This window comes from Leptonychotes weddellii, chromosome 8 (assembly GCF_054177405.1).
Source record: "Leptonychotes weddellii isolate Sample4059 chromosome 8, ASM5417740v2, whole genome shotgun sequence".
Lineage (NCBI taxonomy): Eukaryota > Metazoa > Chordata > Mammalia > Carnivora > Phocidae > Leptonychotes > Leptonychotes weddellii.
The window spans coordinates 59,359,034-59,375,345 of record NC_138376.1 but is presented as its reverse complement, the minus strand read 5'-3'; the positions used below and the strand labels follow the sequence as shown (position 1 = coordinate 59,375,345).

The 16,312-nt window shown below is 36.7% G+C and overlaps 1 protein-coding gene across 6 annotated transcripts in view; it reads right to left on the bottom strand.

The window, feature by feature from the left end:
* BCKDHB (branched chain keto acid dehydrogenase E1 subunit beta) overlaps window positions 1–16,312 on the bottom strand; it is a 205,376-nt gene that overhangs the window by 130,713 nt on the left and 58,351 nt on the right. For 4 of the 6 annotated variants that reach the window (XR_014147773.1, XM_081828584.1, XM_081828583.1 and 1 more), the window contains exons 7-8: window positions 4,832–4,929; window positions 2,644–2,754 (exon numbers count right to left, since the gene is read on the bottom strand). Coding sequence is in view for 3 of the 6 variants with exons in the window: in XM_081828584.1 (XP_081684710.1) it covers window positions 2,644–2,754; window positions 4,832–4,929 (209 nt within the window). In the remaining 3 variants the exon portion in view is untranslated. Of the gene's footprint in view, window positions 1–996; window positions 1,112–2,643; window positions 2,755–4,831; window positions 4,930–16,312 lie in introns of all 6 variants that reach the window. The other 2 variants (XR_014147774.1, XR_014147775.1) reach the window with 1 other exon arrangement.

The following is a 16,312-nucleotide window of genomic DNA, read 5'->3' as shown; positions in this document are numbered from 1 at the left end:
CAGAATTGATGAACTATGGTTCTTGGACCCACTCAGGTCTCCAATATTGTAGCTTCCCTGAGCAACATTCAAACACTCTGCTGCTCTCTGTCCCCAAGCAATTTTTCAGGATTATAACTTCCAAACAATGCTTCAAGGCTCAAGCAAAAAGTATGACTACGTTTTTTAAAACACAGTTAAATTAAGACTACATTAACCAATTCCTCAACTGTCCCAGAGTCCATTTTACTATGCATAGTGTGCTAATGTCTACGTATGTTCAATAAGTATTTATTTTTTTATCTTTAATAGGCTTTTCTTGATTAGGTATTCCAAAAGATGCATTTGGGTGCTGAGCTTAACATGTCATGAAAAAAGCTGAGGGATCTAATTTTATCATAAAACAAAAAGAACCAATAAAACACAGCACTAACTGAAAAAGATAATAAACATAAATTTTGAAGGGCGTTTGGGTGGCTCAGTCGTTAAGCATCTGCCTTCGGCTCAGGTCATGATACCAGGGTCCTGGGACCGAGCCCCCCATCAGGCTCCCTGCTCAGCGGGAAGCCTGCTTCTCCCTCTCCCACTCCCCCTGCTTGTGTTCCCTCTCTCTCTGTCTCTCTCTCTGTCAAATAAATAAAATCTTTAAAAAAACACACACACACATAAATTTTGATTACTACAGAATTCATAAAGAAAAACTTGACTGTAGTTAAACAAAAAAAAAAGAAGCCTCACTTTTAATGAGGTTTAGCTATAGGGTCCTCTCCTTTAAAGTCATCTCCAAATCCTAGAAAGATGTCACGTATCAAAACTTTTCTTTGACACATGAAAGGAAAATAGAAGATTACCATGGTCAACAATGAAGAGTCACAGACCCCAAAGTAATCAAGAAATGACAAGCTGGCTTTCACTGCTGTAACTAGAGGGTCATCAACTAGAAAAATAACAGGATGAAAGCACCCCAACACAAGACTAAAAGGATGAGGCTAGCGAGTCAGAGATTTGATGCATCACCTTTTCATTCAGGAGCGGTCTCTAGTGTCCTCTTTCATCTTTTCCAGTAGTAAAGAGCCCCAAGGAAATAGGATCCACATCCCAGGATCACACAAAGATGCAACCAGTAGATTTACTAAAGGGGGGGAGGGGGTGTACCACACAAGCAAAGTTATGTAGAGATAAATATAAATAAAGAATTTCTCCCTTCTTTCTTCCTCTCTCTTCACTGTACCTTCACAATTAAGCTTGCAGTGTTGTTATATTTGCGTTTTACCATAAGCTGTTTGGATGTATAAAGTATATAAAAATGTAAATAAAATTTAAAACTACTTGCCCCAACCATTTAACAGTGCCCCCACTGCACCATAACAAAACATTATATCTCCACAGAAAAGCACCATTCACTATATAAATACAAACCCCAAGAATAAATGGGGGATACAGCTGCAAAGAAGAAGCCCACTCTGGGGCAAAGGCTCTCAGCTCTGGCTTAACCATAATGTGGAATATTTGGCTACTTGAAAGAAAACCCAGTGTCTGACTTGATTTGAAAAAGCCTGCAAGAAGCATTACTCTCGTTCAACCTAAAATACTTCTCTTATGATGGAAACTATAAAGACTTAGAATATCGTTGAAGCCATCCGTAACCATGTCAAGTGTTTAGATGATGTCAAGTGAGTCTACACAACATTTCCTATAACAAATCTTAAGTCTTCCAATAAATTATAAAACAATCTTTACCTAAACACCCTATGCTATATTTTCACAGCAGTAGGAGCTGCAGGTTATTTTCACATGACTAACCTAAGAAACAGCCTATAAAAGCTATGAGAATACTAAAGTTCTTAAAAAATAATATAAAATACCCTAGGTTTTAGGACTCACTTGCTATAACAGTAAATCAAGAAAAAGTAAGACATGCAACATTACTTAAACTTTAGTAGATAAGACCATCACAAAAATAGAGCCTAATCTTCCTTATATACCACAATGGAAACAGATGAACTTTGGTTTATCTCTACATTAATATGAAAACTATCAGTTATAACCAAGTAAATGAGCACTGAACTGTATTCCTGAGAGGGGACTATCAAGAGTTCGCTTAGATGGAAAACTATGAGCAGACAGAATCCCACAACATAACATTCAAACTGTGATTCACAGTATGAAGACTATGTAGAGAGGGTTTTTGTTTTTGTTTTTGTTTTGCTTTGATTTGTTTTTTAAATAATCCATCTCCATCTCTTTTGGAGAGGAGACAAATGAAAATTCAGCCAAACTATTTAGTTGACTCTATCAAACCTTGCTTATCGAACCATAACCCATAAGTAGTTAAAAACACAGGTGACCTCAACAACCTGATATGCTTTCATTTGCACTACTCCATTACTTCCACAGCTCAACCCAAGCTGGCTGCATGAAGGACACAGTTCTGTAATATTTTAAACAAAGAACTATGGGAGGGAAAAACCCTCAAGTGATTGGTTTGCTTGAGCATTAAGCTGATTCTACAACATATGTTTCTGTCATGGTGTAAATTTTAAAGTTTTCAATCAGTTGAAAATACTCATGAACTCAAAATTTCAAAACAATTCTTTGCAAACTGTCAACAAATCTGGCCCACAGATTTAAGGAAATGACACTCTTTCAACATTATATTCATACCTTGCAAACTGTATCCATGTCCCAAGGTAGGATAGTCCTCAGATCAATGACTTCACAAGACACTCCAAGCTTCTCTTGAGCCATGGAAGCCACCTCTCGGATCACATGAACCTGAAATAAAAATAGCAGAGAATAACTACAGAGATTCAGACCCAAAAAGTCAGCTGAATTCTGACATCATTAATAGAAACAGTGTTTAAAGTCAGAGGAACTTATTTGCAATGGAGAATTAAATTTGTTTTAGATATGTTGAACCCCAATTCCCCCAAAGTAATCAAACACAGAGGTCTAGAAAATAGTTGGAAAGATGTCCTTAATTTCAGGAAAGGAAAGCAGTCATTGATAGAGACACTGATTCTAAAGATATCAGCACACAGAAAGTAGTCAGAGGAGTAGGTTGAGTTTCTAGAGAAAGCATGTGGAGGGAGAAGTAAAGGGCAGAACTTACAGGACCCTGCAGAGGACCAACATTTAAGGAGAAAATGGAGAAGGAGGAACTCACTTGAAGAAGAAGAAGAAGAAAAAGGAGGAGGAGAAGGAGAAGAGGAAGAAGGAGAGAAAGAAGAAGAAGAAAAAGAAGGAGGAAGAGGAGAAGAGGAAGTAGAAGAGAAAGAGGAAGAAGAAGAGGAAAAGGAGGCAGCGCCTGGGTGGCTCAGTCAGTTAAGCAACCAACCCTTGATTTGACCTCAGGTCATGATCTCAGGGTCATGATATTGAGCCCTAAGTCAGGCTCTACACCCAGCGTCCAGCCTAAGATTCTCTCGCTTTCCCTCTGCTCTTCCCCACCACTCATGCTCTCTCGAAAAAGGAAGGGAGAAAGGGAGGGAGGGATGGAGAGAGGGAGGGAGGAAGGAAGAAAGGAAGACAGACCGACCAGGAGACAATGTATGCCAGAAACTAAAGAAGAAAAGGTTTCACAGAAACGGCAGCCAGCATCGTACACCGTGGCAATATGGGGTAAGGGTTGGATTTAAAAATTAGGAATGTTAACAAGAATAGTTTTAGTAAATTAGTGGGGACAAATCTCATAAGGTACAAGAACATAAGGAGTTAAGGAATTAAATACAGGTAGTAGAAAACGTTGTTCAAGTTTAGTGATAAAAGAAAGGAGGAAATATACTGGTATTTCAGGGAAAAGTAGGGTAGAGAAAAGGTTATTTTTTAGATAGAGAAGAAATATACACCTTTTTAATAAAAGGGACATTGAAAGGAGGAACTGAAGATGCAGAAGAGGGAAGGGACCAGCTGGTAAGTTACAGCCCTGGAAAAGGCAAATGGAATATAATCTGAAAGAGTTGTAGAGGTAGCTATGAAAACCAGACACCTCTTCTTTTGAGGACAAAAGAGAAAGAGGAGTAAAGGACTGGCAGCAAACATGGTAGGTGTGAGGAAAAAGCAAGTTAGAGGACATAGTATCTAATACACTACTCCCCTATTACAAACAGAGGCAAGGATGCCTGCTGAGTGACAGGGATACAGATAAAAGATTTTCCCATTGGAGGTAAGAAACCATGAGGACTAGCTCTCCAAGCCAAAAATCAAGTGGAGAAGAAAGTCAGAGGGTGTAGTATTACGAATGATTTATTTTCTTCATTTACTGCTATACAAGTTTTCTAAAATAAGTACTTCCTTCGCACAGAAAAATGAAAAATGGACCATTTCTTTAGAAGAAGGAGATAGAGATAGAAGTCTATGGCCAGAGGGGAAAAAAAGTCCCAAGCTTAAAAGTCTGGAGGCAGGACAACATGACAAAGAGGACTGGGGAAACTGAGGCAGATCGCTATTGAGGTTCGCTGGAACAGAGGAAGGTATGGAATTCTGAGGCTGGACCCCTGGATGGTCCACATGACCAGCAAAGTAATCACAAGAGATGGCAGCAGATGTGATGAAAACGATAGGAAGTCAAGCACAGAAACAAGTAGGAGGATGTATAATGCGTGCTTCAAAAGAGTTTCTCATGAGTACATTTTTATACAATGGCTTCACCACATGCATATATATTTTAATATGACTGAACGGGCACTTCACCCTCAACCAGAAGTCAGTACCAGATATACATGTAGCACTAACAAGACTTAAATTTGACATACAAGAAAAACAACACTTTGGATTTTTATAGTATCAGGATAAAAAATGAGAGCTTCCAAGCACAATAGGGACATTATTGGTTCTTAGAAATGTTACTGACCTGAGTGCCCCAGGCAACTAGAGTCACGTCACTCCCTTCCTGAACGACTTCGGCCTGGGACAGGGGAATGCTGTATGGTTCTACAGGAACCTGCTCCACTGAATATAGAAAAGGGAAACAAATAAAAATTTATTTTTTCTCATGTGGCGCTTGTGCACAAGAGAATATAAGCATTTCACTGTGGCAAAGCTTTCTTTTATTCTTCTCCCCAAATTCCATAAGTTACTTAAAAGAGAAATAGCATTTATTCTATGGCTCTATGACATTACTACACATATGAAAAAGTCCCATGTAAGTGTAGAAAATGTATCAGCTACCCTGGCACAGAAAAAGGACTTTGGGTACAAACTAAGAAAATGTTACAGTAAGGGCTCTGGTCGACAATGTCACACACTGGTTCATTAACTGAAACAAATATGCCATACTAATATGTTAATAATGTAGAAAACTGGGTGCAGGGAACTCTCCTGTACTATCCTCACACTTTTTCTGTGAATCTAAAACTGTTCTGAAAAAATAAAGTCAAAAAAATTTAATATGTTTCTGTTAAAACTTGATCAGACTGAATTAAGTTCTCAGACAAGTTTTCTATCAAGAAGCCAATTTATGGTGACTTGAAAAACAAAACACACAGAGCAGGGCCAAATTTTTAAGTATATTTTATTTTACCCCTTGCATCTACGGACACTTCATTAACTACCAATGCCAGAGAGATGAATATTTTTTTAAATCATCAATATATTTAAATAATACACTAAAATCCACAAAACTGCTCAAAGCAAATGACAATTAAGCTAACTAACAAACCTGAGACATAAGCTGCTTTAGAAAACTCCTAAGTGTTAAAAGCATTTTTTAAACTTTTTGTGTAACATGTAAAACTACATTGAGTCAGATTATCTAAACCAGGAGTGGGCAAGGCAATTTTTGTAAACAGTATCTTACTGGAACACAGCCATTCATTTACATATCACCCATGGCTGTTTTTGCCCTACAACAGCAGAGCTGATGAGTTAACAAAAGACAGCATGGCCTACAAGCTCAAATTCTTACTATCTCTTCCTTTACAGGAACAGTTTGCCAACCTCAATGCTAAACAGTGCTTTCAGAGGTTAATTCCAGTCCATTCATAGACAGCTTAAATCTAGTGTTGGATGGACAGATGAACCAACAGATACACGGGTGGACAAAGGAACACACAAACAGGGAGACAAACATTCAGCTGGAGTAGTACACTCTACTTAGTAGTTCTCAGTGGCTAACCCAAAGCCACGGTCAAGAATGACGCTGATGATATGCAACAAACATGGAAAGGTAGCACATAGGCTCTTTGCCATTAAGTCTTCCCTCCTCTGGCAGCAAATTCTGCATGCCAATAGACAAGGCTTGAAGCCAGTACACACTCTGTCTTGTCGGTGAGTCAGTGGTGGTCATTCAAGAGTCTTGTCTTTTCTGCCTTTTAAATCAGTTGCCAGCTGATTAGCAAATCCCTGGAACACACAATTCTAATGGTTGGCACACTAAAAGAAATGGACTAGCACCTTGGCCCACTTCCTTTGAAAAGCTGCCAGTGAGTGACTAACTGCTTCATTGTATTAAATAAATTACCCAGAATAATAAGACCTTATTACTTTAACACTTAATTAAGGAACAACATGGCAAACAAAGTGTTGTTCTCCATCAACAAGATCGTGCAGAGAATTAGATTCAAGAAGAGTCTCTTATTAAAAACAACCAAAAAAAAAAAATCTACTAGATTCACATAAATTTAATCCTGAGAGCAGAAGAATGAGAATATGTTTTTTTATTTGAACTTGGCAAACAGGTCACCTAGAGGGCAAGCCATAATTCATAGGTACTTTAGTTACACTAATTTAAAAGATACTTACTCCAAGAGAAGGTTATTATTTCGAATGAGCATTCTTGCATTCCTACCCCATGACTATGTGCTTTTTGAAAGAGAACAGGTAAGAGAAGTAATAACAGAAAATTTCAGGAACTGAAGAGCCCCTAGACAGTCATATTACAGATTCCTGTTTTCATAGCAGTGGGACCAACTGAGGCCACTCCATTTCACCAAATGCTGATTACATGCTAATCTTGGCACTAATGAGCATTCCAGACAAACCCTTCAGCATCAGACATACATTGACAAAAATGCGTCATCCAGAAAAATAAGAAATCTTTCTAAGACCAAAATTTACAAGATGCAATTTTTGGCTCAAATATCAGACCGGATTTTTAAAATATATTTTTTAAGCTCCACATATATGTGTCCTTCGTAATTGTAAATGCACTTATATTCGTATTACCTATGCACTTACAGACTCATGGCATGAATGAGTTCATGCCTGGCCCCATTTTATTGCCTATCCTCTTCCCTTTTTCCTTCTCATTTTCTTGTCATTTGTTCGGTCATCTTGAACACATTTTTAAAATAAGGCAGTGTCAAAATGTATATGCTATGGACAATAAACCTTTATCCATTAATAGTTATTGCCTACCCAATATATGCAGGCATCCTACAAGTTACGGGAATATGAAACTGAAAGGGGCAGTCCCTGTCTTTGACAAGCATACACTCAACTGGGAGTTATAAAGATGGAAAGACATGATCAGTAAACAAAAACATGATGCAGTAGTGGGGATAAACCACTCTAGGAAAACAGAGGGAAGCAACAATCTGGTTGTTAAGGACCGAGGAAGCTTCACCAACATGGAGGCCACAACTGAGAAGGGTCTTGGAGCTAACGGGGAAATAGAGTATTCCATGTAGAAAGAAGAGATGTACACGAAGAAATGGAGGTGTGAAGTCGTGTGTGCGCGCATCTACAAACACGTGTCAACACACACTTACGTGCTGTTTCAGGTAAGGGTGAAAGCTTTAAATTATATACCCAAGTCCCTAGAAAAACCTTTTCAATTCCTTCTGGCTTTACATATTAATAACACATGTAGAAAGTGTCTGCAAGAAAATAATAACTCACTCTTAATGATGCAAGTTTCCCTGTGAGGCACAATATTACCATTACAGAGATAACAGGGTCATTTCTCTGCCCTGGCACTAATCTACAGGAATGCTAGTTTCCTCACAAATGCGAAAGTCAGCAGGGCTTTATTCATGTTGCATTATACATGATGCAGTGATAAAACTTAAATGTTCTTCTTAAAAAGAATAGAGTATATTTCTAAAATGTTACTTTATGCTGCCTGGTTACTAACAACATTGGAAATCTTCATACTTGAGAAAGTCTATCTTATTTGTCAGAATTTACAGTCTAATGGGGGAGAGTGGGCAAATCCACTCAACCAAGAACCCAACTCCCAGCCCTGTCTCTGCATCTAACTAATTTGGTGATCTCTGACAAAGCACTGTATTGCTTTTATGCCCTAGTAACCCATCTGTAAACTAGGGAAAGCAGCATCTGTCTGTCTGCCACATCATAGGGACAGAACGACGACATATTAAGTTAATCACACTGTGGAGGTCCTTTCAGTTCTTAGGAAGAGGACAATCTTACATTTGAAATAATTCAATGATAAAGTCATTAAAATTACAAAGAAAGTTTTCATTCTAGGGACATTTATCCTTACTCCTGTTATTTAACCATCAACCAATCTCTCTATATTACAATTGTTATTTTTCCAAATAATCTTTCAGATGAGGCTACTAATTATGGTCATAGTTTGATAATTTTCACTTCTATACCAACAATTCATTTTAATATTGATGTAAGAGATGAGAAAATATATGAACAAGAGAAGTAAGTGCAATCTCTTCTAGTAATCTTTTAAATTATTCCCCAAATACAGTTGTAATCAATTTCCCCCTCACCTCTTTACCTCAAATTACCGAAAATCTAGATTGACCATTTATATTAGCAAGACCAAATCAATATGCTGTTAACAGTATTATTTGTCTATATAAGTCATTATAATAGTTGTTATAATATTACTATCTAATTAAAAGACAAAATTACCTTTCAATAAAGAATAATTAAGTGCTAAACTTTTCATACTATTTAAGCCATGGTGATTATTGGGAGCATGTGTGGGCAGCATAAACCAGCATAGTAAGTGACAGATCATGACAGACAAAAAAGACAAAGGAACGGTCTGTTCCAAAATAAAGGAGACTAAGAAGACAACAATAACTAGAGACTCTGGATTGGATCCTGATCCAGAAAGATGACATTAGTAGGACTACTGATGAAATTTGGATTAGGTGTGTGGAGGAGTTAACAGTATTGGATCACTGGTAATTTCCTGGCTTTGATTATTATTGCTACAGTTATCTGTGAGGTTAACATCTGCAGAAGCCAAGTGGGGGATACGTAAAAATTCTTTGTACTCTTTTTGCAACATTTCCATTTAAACTTATTTCAAAATGAAAAGTTTAGCAAAATATTAACATTAAAGTTTTTTAAAAGGAGGCTGACCCATCTTAATCAGTCTCCCATAGATTCTGGGAAAATACGGTGTAATTTGATGGGCAAGTATGCAAAATTATGAATGTCACTAAACACCAACTATAGGAAACTGAGCTAAATATGAGGCACGATAGAGGCACTGTAGATTCATACTGTCTTGTGATACAATCTCTGTTTTTTGAAATATTAGGCAAATAGAAAATGAGGTTACTAATAAGCTACCCAATTGCAAAAGAAGTACAACCACATTTAGTACTGTATATGTGACCTTCATCTACCTGGATGAACTTAACCAAAGTTCTGATGATACAGAGACATAAAGATGGGAAGACATAAATTCATTATCTGTGCATGCCTGTCAGCTTTTTGCTGGAGACTCTTGACCACTAAATAAAAACCAATAACCCATCAAACTGTCTAAATATAAACACAACATCAAGTCAGGATCAGCAAGTATCTTGAATGTAACCAGGAGACTTGTCACATGGAGATACAAAAACATTTGAAATCTTAAAATCATTAGCGTTATTGTTTTAGAAGGTCATGTTTTCTTATTGCTGAAATACCACTGAAAAGTAACATCTATTATTTTTAACTGAATGGTGACACTGAGAACATAGTGACAAGCAATATTAAATAGGAAGGCCTGGACCCATTTCAACTCAAATGCACTCTAATTCTTTTCTTGGTAATTAATTCATTTGAAAACCCCACATTTCTAATTTTTTGTGAGTGTAATGAGACAAGTTAGGCTTCTTTTCAGACTAGTTTGCAAACATAGCACAAAAGCAATGATATGATAAAGCAACCATCATATTTCTTACACAACTTCAAAATTAACCGAATTACATTTTCCTATCTCATTTAAGGTAACAAAAGCTTTGAGATTGACGATATTGCATAATATGCATCAATATACTTAATATATACACTAAAATTTAACCACTTTGTAATATATCTTGTTCAATTTTTGCAATGACTTAGTATTTTTTCCCTGTACTCTTTTAGTACGCAGCATTTAATAATTTAAAGTTCTCACATATGTAATTTTACTAGCAGTTGTCCTTCTTTCATGTTTAATATATTATAATTCCTTTAGTAAATATTTTCCAATGCATTTTCTATAGCAAGGAGCTATATATGGGTGAACTTCATTCATATAAATAGACTCTAACATAGTAAATGGCAAAATGACAAAGAAAATAATTGAATACTGAATTTAATGGCACTATTTTAAAGCCATTCTCTATCAGCACATGGACAGTTGAAAAGAAAAACAAAAATCACCTAACAAAAAAATTATATCAAGATAGAAAAGGAAAACGTTAATTCACTGTGAACTGTAAGATATACCATTATTTTATGAACCACTAGGAATGAGAAAACTGCCCATCAAACTGGCACTGTTTAGAATTCTACTCTGTTTACAATTATTTTCTTATCAAAAAAAGAAGTTTAGGCTTAATCAGGCATGGGTTTTATTACATATCACCCTTCTACAGACATAACAAAATATAAGCAAAATAAATTGGTTTAGCTATTCCTAAACTCTTTGGCCTTTAGAAGCTAATTCTTCTCATTCTTCTTTTGACTTATAGTCATCAGTGTCCATGTTTTTCCACAGAATAGCACTTTCTGTTTCAGCAAGCACATCAGTGAAGCAGCACTTTATCAATGAATCCATAAAAGAATTATAAGATTGGTGCTGGGCTCTCAAGCTAGCTCAGTATTTAGGAACAGCCTATTGCTGATTCATGCTTCCAAAGACTGTTAAATTATGATTCTTCACTTTGCCTGACCCATCACAACCATCTGGAACCTCACTGTTAAAAGAATAGTTCTCTAGCATCTCTGGAATTTTATTCTAAGCTGTGGATCTGAAATCTATTCTATGTAGGTATTGCTGCTGATTGATGATTTGGGATTTGTGCCTGAGTAGGTAACAGCAATTACTAGCCACTGGATAAGATGATTGCAAGGTGACATTGCTTTGAAGCCATATTCCAACTTCAGAGGTGTTAAAATGTGAGAGGTGATGGAGATCTCAGAATCAATAAAATGTAGTTCCTTAAATTGGGTAGATGACTTTAAAACATTAAAGTATTATTATAGATATTTTCTGCATTATGTTTTTGATATCTTAAGTCCCTCAGTTTCCATAAATACACTATGACCCATAAGGAGCTACAACTCCCACTAGACACCAAGCATTAGGGGCTGTCCACCAACTTCCTAAATGCAGAGAGTAAACAGAAAAAGTCAAAAAGGCACTGGAGCACATCAACAAAAGATAATTACTTTAAGGGTAAGAAAGGCACATGAAAACTACACGATGTTTTTCATACTGCAAAATTCATCACTGCATTATCTAACACTGAACGACAGCTGTTGACTTCATGAATCAGCATCCAATCAGGAAAACAGAAACCTTTCTAGAAGACTTGAATTCGGGCAATCTATTACAAAGACGTTGGAAGGGCCAAGTAGCATGGTAACATAATGTAACCCGGAGATCAGGAAGCAGCTAACACCCCTGGGCTAGTCTCGGTCGTCCACAGGAGCCACTAACGGTGCTGGAACCACCATGAGCTGCTGCAGAGCAGGACAGACCCCACCGAAGGCCCCATATAACCAGTGCTGCCGAGCAATGGCAGCTGGAGCACAGCCTTGTCGACTACCGCCACCAATCCCAAAATGGCTCCTTTCTTCCACCTTCATCTCACCTTCTACACCATTCCAAGTGCTCTCTGTTGACAGAATCCTGCTGGAAATCAGGCAGGAGATCAAGAAAATACACTTTACTCATTTTCAACCCCAGCATTACAGAGGAAAACACAGAAGGGAAAGTGTGAGGATGAGAGGCAAATGGACAAACATAGCACAGATTTACATTACAAAGAACATTTAAGAGAAGAAAAGGTCACCTTTGATGAGAAATAATGGGAACCCCATATGTTAATGCTCAAAAAGCTAACGTTTGAGCCCATTCTGTACCTGACACTGTTTCAAGCATTTATATGTATCACCTCATTTCATCCCTACAACTCAATACAAATGATACTAGATTTATTCCAGTTCTACAGATAAGGAAACCTAGGCAGAGAGACATTAAGTAACTCAGTGAAGTCATAAGACAGTGAGTGGTAACTCTGAGGTCCAGGCTCATAACCACCATGTTATATTGTATAGAAATCTGCCCAAAGTGGATTTCAGTAGCAATATCAAGTATGAACACTCATCAAGCTTGATCCTCACCATATGCCTTAAAAATCAACAGCAGCCAATTGCATATTTTACAAAAGGGAACACTATGTTTTTAATATTTAAAAATGTGGCACACATAATCTTTAGAATAAATAATTGCTATTTTCCTGCAGACAAACCAAGTATTAAATCTAGATTCCTCACTGACCTCCAGCAATTCACTCCCATTTTCTCAAATTAATTTTTTAGACACTAAATGGGCTTTATATTCCATAAAGCAAATAATCACTAAAATCTCCACATACAAATCACCCAGTATTGGCCTCTGTGTGTTGCACTGTGTGTCACCCCTCCATTAGAAATCTACATTTTTCTTCTACGCAAATCCCTTCATATCAAATTCTGGATTAAAACTACCTAATTATGAAGGGCTCCAGGCATATTTATATAGCCAGAAACTATGATTTGTAGTCTAGTGGTTTAAATCAAATATCATTTATTTAATAAGCATTTCATAACCCCAAGCTATATTTAATGCTAGAGATAAAAAAGGATAAATTAGGTAGAATCCATCAATTCAACTACAACAATGCTAAAAGAGTATAGATAAAATTAATAAATAATTTCAAATTATTGAGAAAATTTTCCCAGTTGTAATTTTTATAAACCTGACCATTTTATTTCTATTTGTGAAGAGTAAAACTATGTGAAAATTACTAAATATAACCCTAATGGTCTTAAAAATTTAGTGTTTACTACCTATCTAACCTGTAAGTAGAGGCAATTTATAGATCTTTAACTGCTGCTCAACACGCACTTTTACACTGAAGATGAAAACTCCGAAAGGGTCTTTTGTGTGCCTTTTATTCCAAATTTAAAATTCTTTAGATCAACTATGAAAATGTCAGCTAAAAACACCCCATCTGCTAATCAACAGTTCAGTTTGGGCAGTGTTAATATCACTGTCTATATACTAAGTCATTGACAACTAGGTCTACAAGGTGAGGTTTACTTAGAAATTTTCTATTTTAACTTTCTTCATAAAGGACACTGTTTATCATATGTAAGTCGATCTTTCACTTTTAAACATCTGCCTTTGTACACATTTTGAGAAACACATTAGGAACTGCCTGTAATCAAAAGTAGAAGACTCTGGCTTGACCTAACATGATACAGTGCACACCCAAATATGCTAGGACAGGTTGTAAATAATCTTTTTTTTTTTAAAGATTTTATTTATTTATTTGAGACAGAGAGAATGAGAGACAGAGAGCATGAGAGGGAGGAGGGTCAGAGGGAGAAGCAGACTCCCTGCTGAGCAGGGAGCCCAAAGCGGGACTCGATCCTGGGACTCCAGGATCATGACCTGAGCAGAAGGCAGTTGCTTAACCAACTGAGCCACCCAGGCGCCCCAGGTTGTAAATAATCTTAAATGATCTGTAAGAGCCCCCTGAAGGATTAAAAATGTCCTACAATGGCCTTCACAAAGTTCAATTACTCCCTCTTCACAAAACCATTGTGGACCAACCATTCCTAAATCTGGCTGAACATTGGCTGACATCTCTTAGTAAAGCTGTATGAAATATCTACCCTTCTCTCTCTCCTGAATTTTAACACTCTGAGTTGTGCTCATGGCTCAATAGCCTGAATAAAGATTTATGCTTAAGGGTGTTAATATTAAAATAAATCCATTGGAGATTTTTAAATAATACAGAAACATCCTTTAATGCACTATTAACATTTATCAAGCATTAATTATCAGTCAAGCAGTATTATAGTTTACAGGTATTAATATATTTAATCAAACGATACTAAGAAAGAAAAGTTTTATACTACTATTTTGAAAATCCAGAGAAGAAATTATTATACGAAGATATAAATGACCAACTTTTACTCGAGAATAAGTAGTAGTCTAGGGGCGCCTGGGTGGCTCAGTCGGTTAAGCATCTGCCTTCTGCTCAGGTCATGATCTTGGAGTCCTGGGATCGAGCCCCACGTCAGGCTCCCTGCTCAGCAGGGAGTCTGCTTCTCCCTCTGCCCCTCACCCATCTCATGCTCTCTCTCTCTCTCTCTCTCTCAGATAAATACAATCTTAAAAAAAAAGAATAAGTAGTAGTCTAGTAATCATAAAAGATACTGAAAAGAAAGTCAAAGATGTGTCCCCAAAGTCACAAGAACCAGAAAGCTTTACGAACAAATTATATAAAACCTTACAGAACAGATAATTTCTAGTTATTCAGTCCAGTCTGGAGCACAGAAAAAGAAAGCATGCCATTTAATTCTACAACACTGTAACAACCCTGATCCTGAAACCAGACAAGGTTTCTGATTCTGAAATCAAACTAGTATAACTTCTGATTCTGAAGGAAGGAAAACTATCGACCAATTTGACATATAAATACATGCTTGTGTTCATACATGTAAAGAGAGAAAACTATGGTCCAATTTTACATATGAACATAAAGGTCTTTTTAAAAAAATCTTCAATTGAATCCAGCAATATGCTAAAAGAATAATGCATCATGATAAAGTAGAATTTATCCCAGGAATACAAGGACTGAAACATCAGAAAATAGGTTAATGAAATACCCCTCATCAAGAGATCAAAGAAGAGGGCGCCTGGGTGGCTCAGATGGTTAAGCGTCTGCCTTCGGCTCAGGTCATGATCCCAGGGTCCTGGGATCGAGTCCCACATCGGGCTCCCTGCTCCTTGGGAGCCTGCTTCTCCCTCTGCCTCTCTCTCTCTGTCTCTCATGAATAAATAAATAAAATCTTAAAAAAAAAAAAAAAAAAAAAAGAGATCAAAGAAGAAAAACCATATAATTGTCTCATCAGGTATCTAGAAAGAACTTGATAAAATGCAACACCTTGGGAGAAACAGGAGGAAGGGGAATTTAAGTTAAAAATAGAGAGATATTTCCTTAATTTGATGAAGAGTACTGACCAAGGCCCTGGTTAAGAAAGGAGGAGACACCTTATAATAATAACAACAACGATAAATGTCTATCAATTATTGCAAAAAAAGAGCTATACCTATCATTAGCTATAGAAGATAAGATTTTCCACCCAGAAAGTCTAAAACACTTCACTAAAATATTATTAGAGAATTGAGTATGGTCTCCAAAGGCAGTATTAACATACAAAAATCAATAGCTTTTCTACATATCAGTAATAAAAAACTATTAGAAATATGTAATAGAAATAGCCCAATCGTAACGGCAACAAAGATCCTAAACATCTAGTAACAACCCTAACAACAAATGTGTCAAACCGAATGGTAATATCTACACAATTTACTAGTGGACATAAAAGTTTGAATAGATGGAGATAACCATTTTCTAGGAAAAGAAGAATCACTACAGTGAAGGTGTAAAAACAGAAATAAAATGCTCTGTTTTCTGCCTACTTAAAACAAAGACCTTAAAACTGTATATAATTTAGAAATAATAGGTTATATGCTGCTCTCAGTGACATCTAGTGTATGGATGGGCACAGATACTATGGTGACATTTCCAAGAAGGTAACAAACTGTTGAGATCCCGCTGTTGCAAGGTAGACTTCTAACAAACAGACTAACACTTTCTATGATGACAGAATACAGAAAAAAAAAAATTTTTGTAAAAAAAAAATACAAGAATGAGCAAAAGTCTGACACACAGACAACAGAAATGCAAGACTTTTATTCTTAGTATTCTCAAGTTAACTCTTACAAACATTTCCAGCTTTCATTCTTTTTTTTTTTTAATGTTTTATTTATTTATTCATGAGAGTCAGAGAGAGAGAGAGAGAGGCAGAGGCAGAGGGAGAAGCAGGCTCTCTGCTGAGCAGGGAGCCCGATGCGGGACTC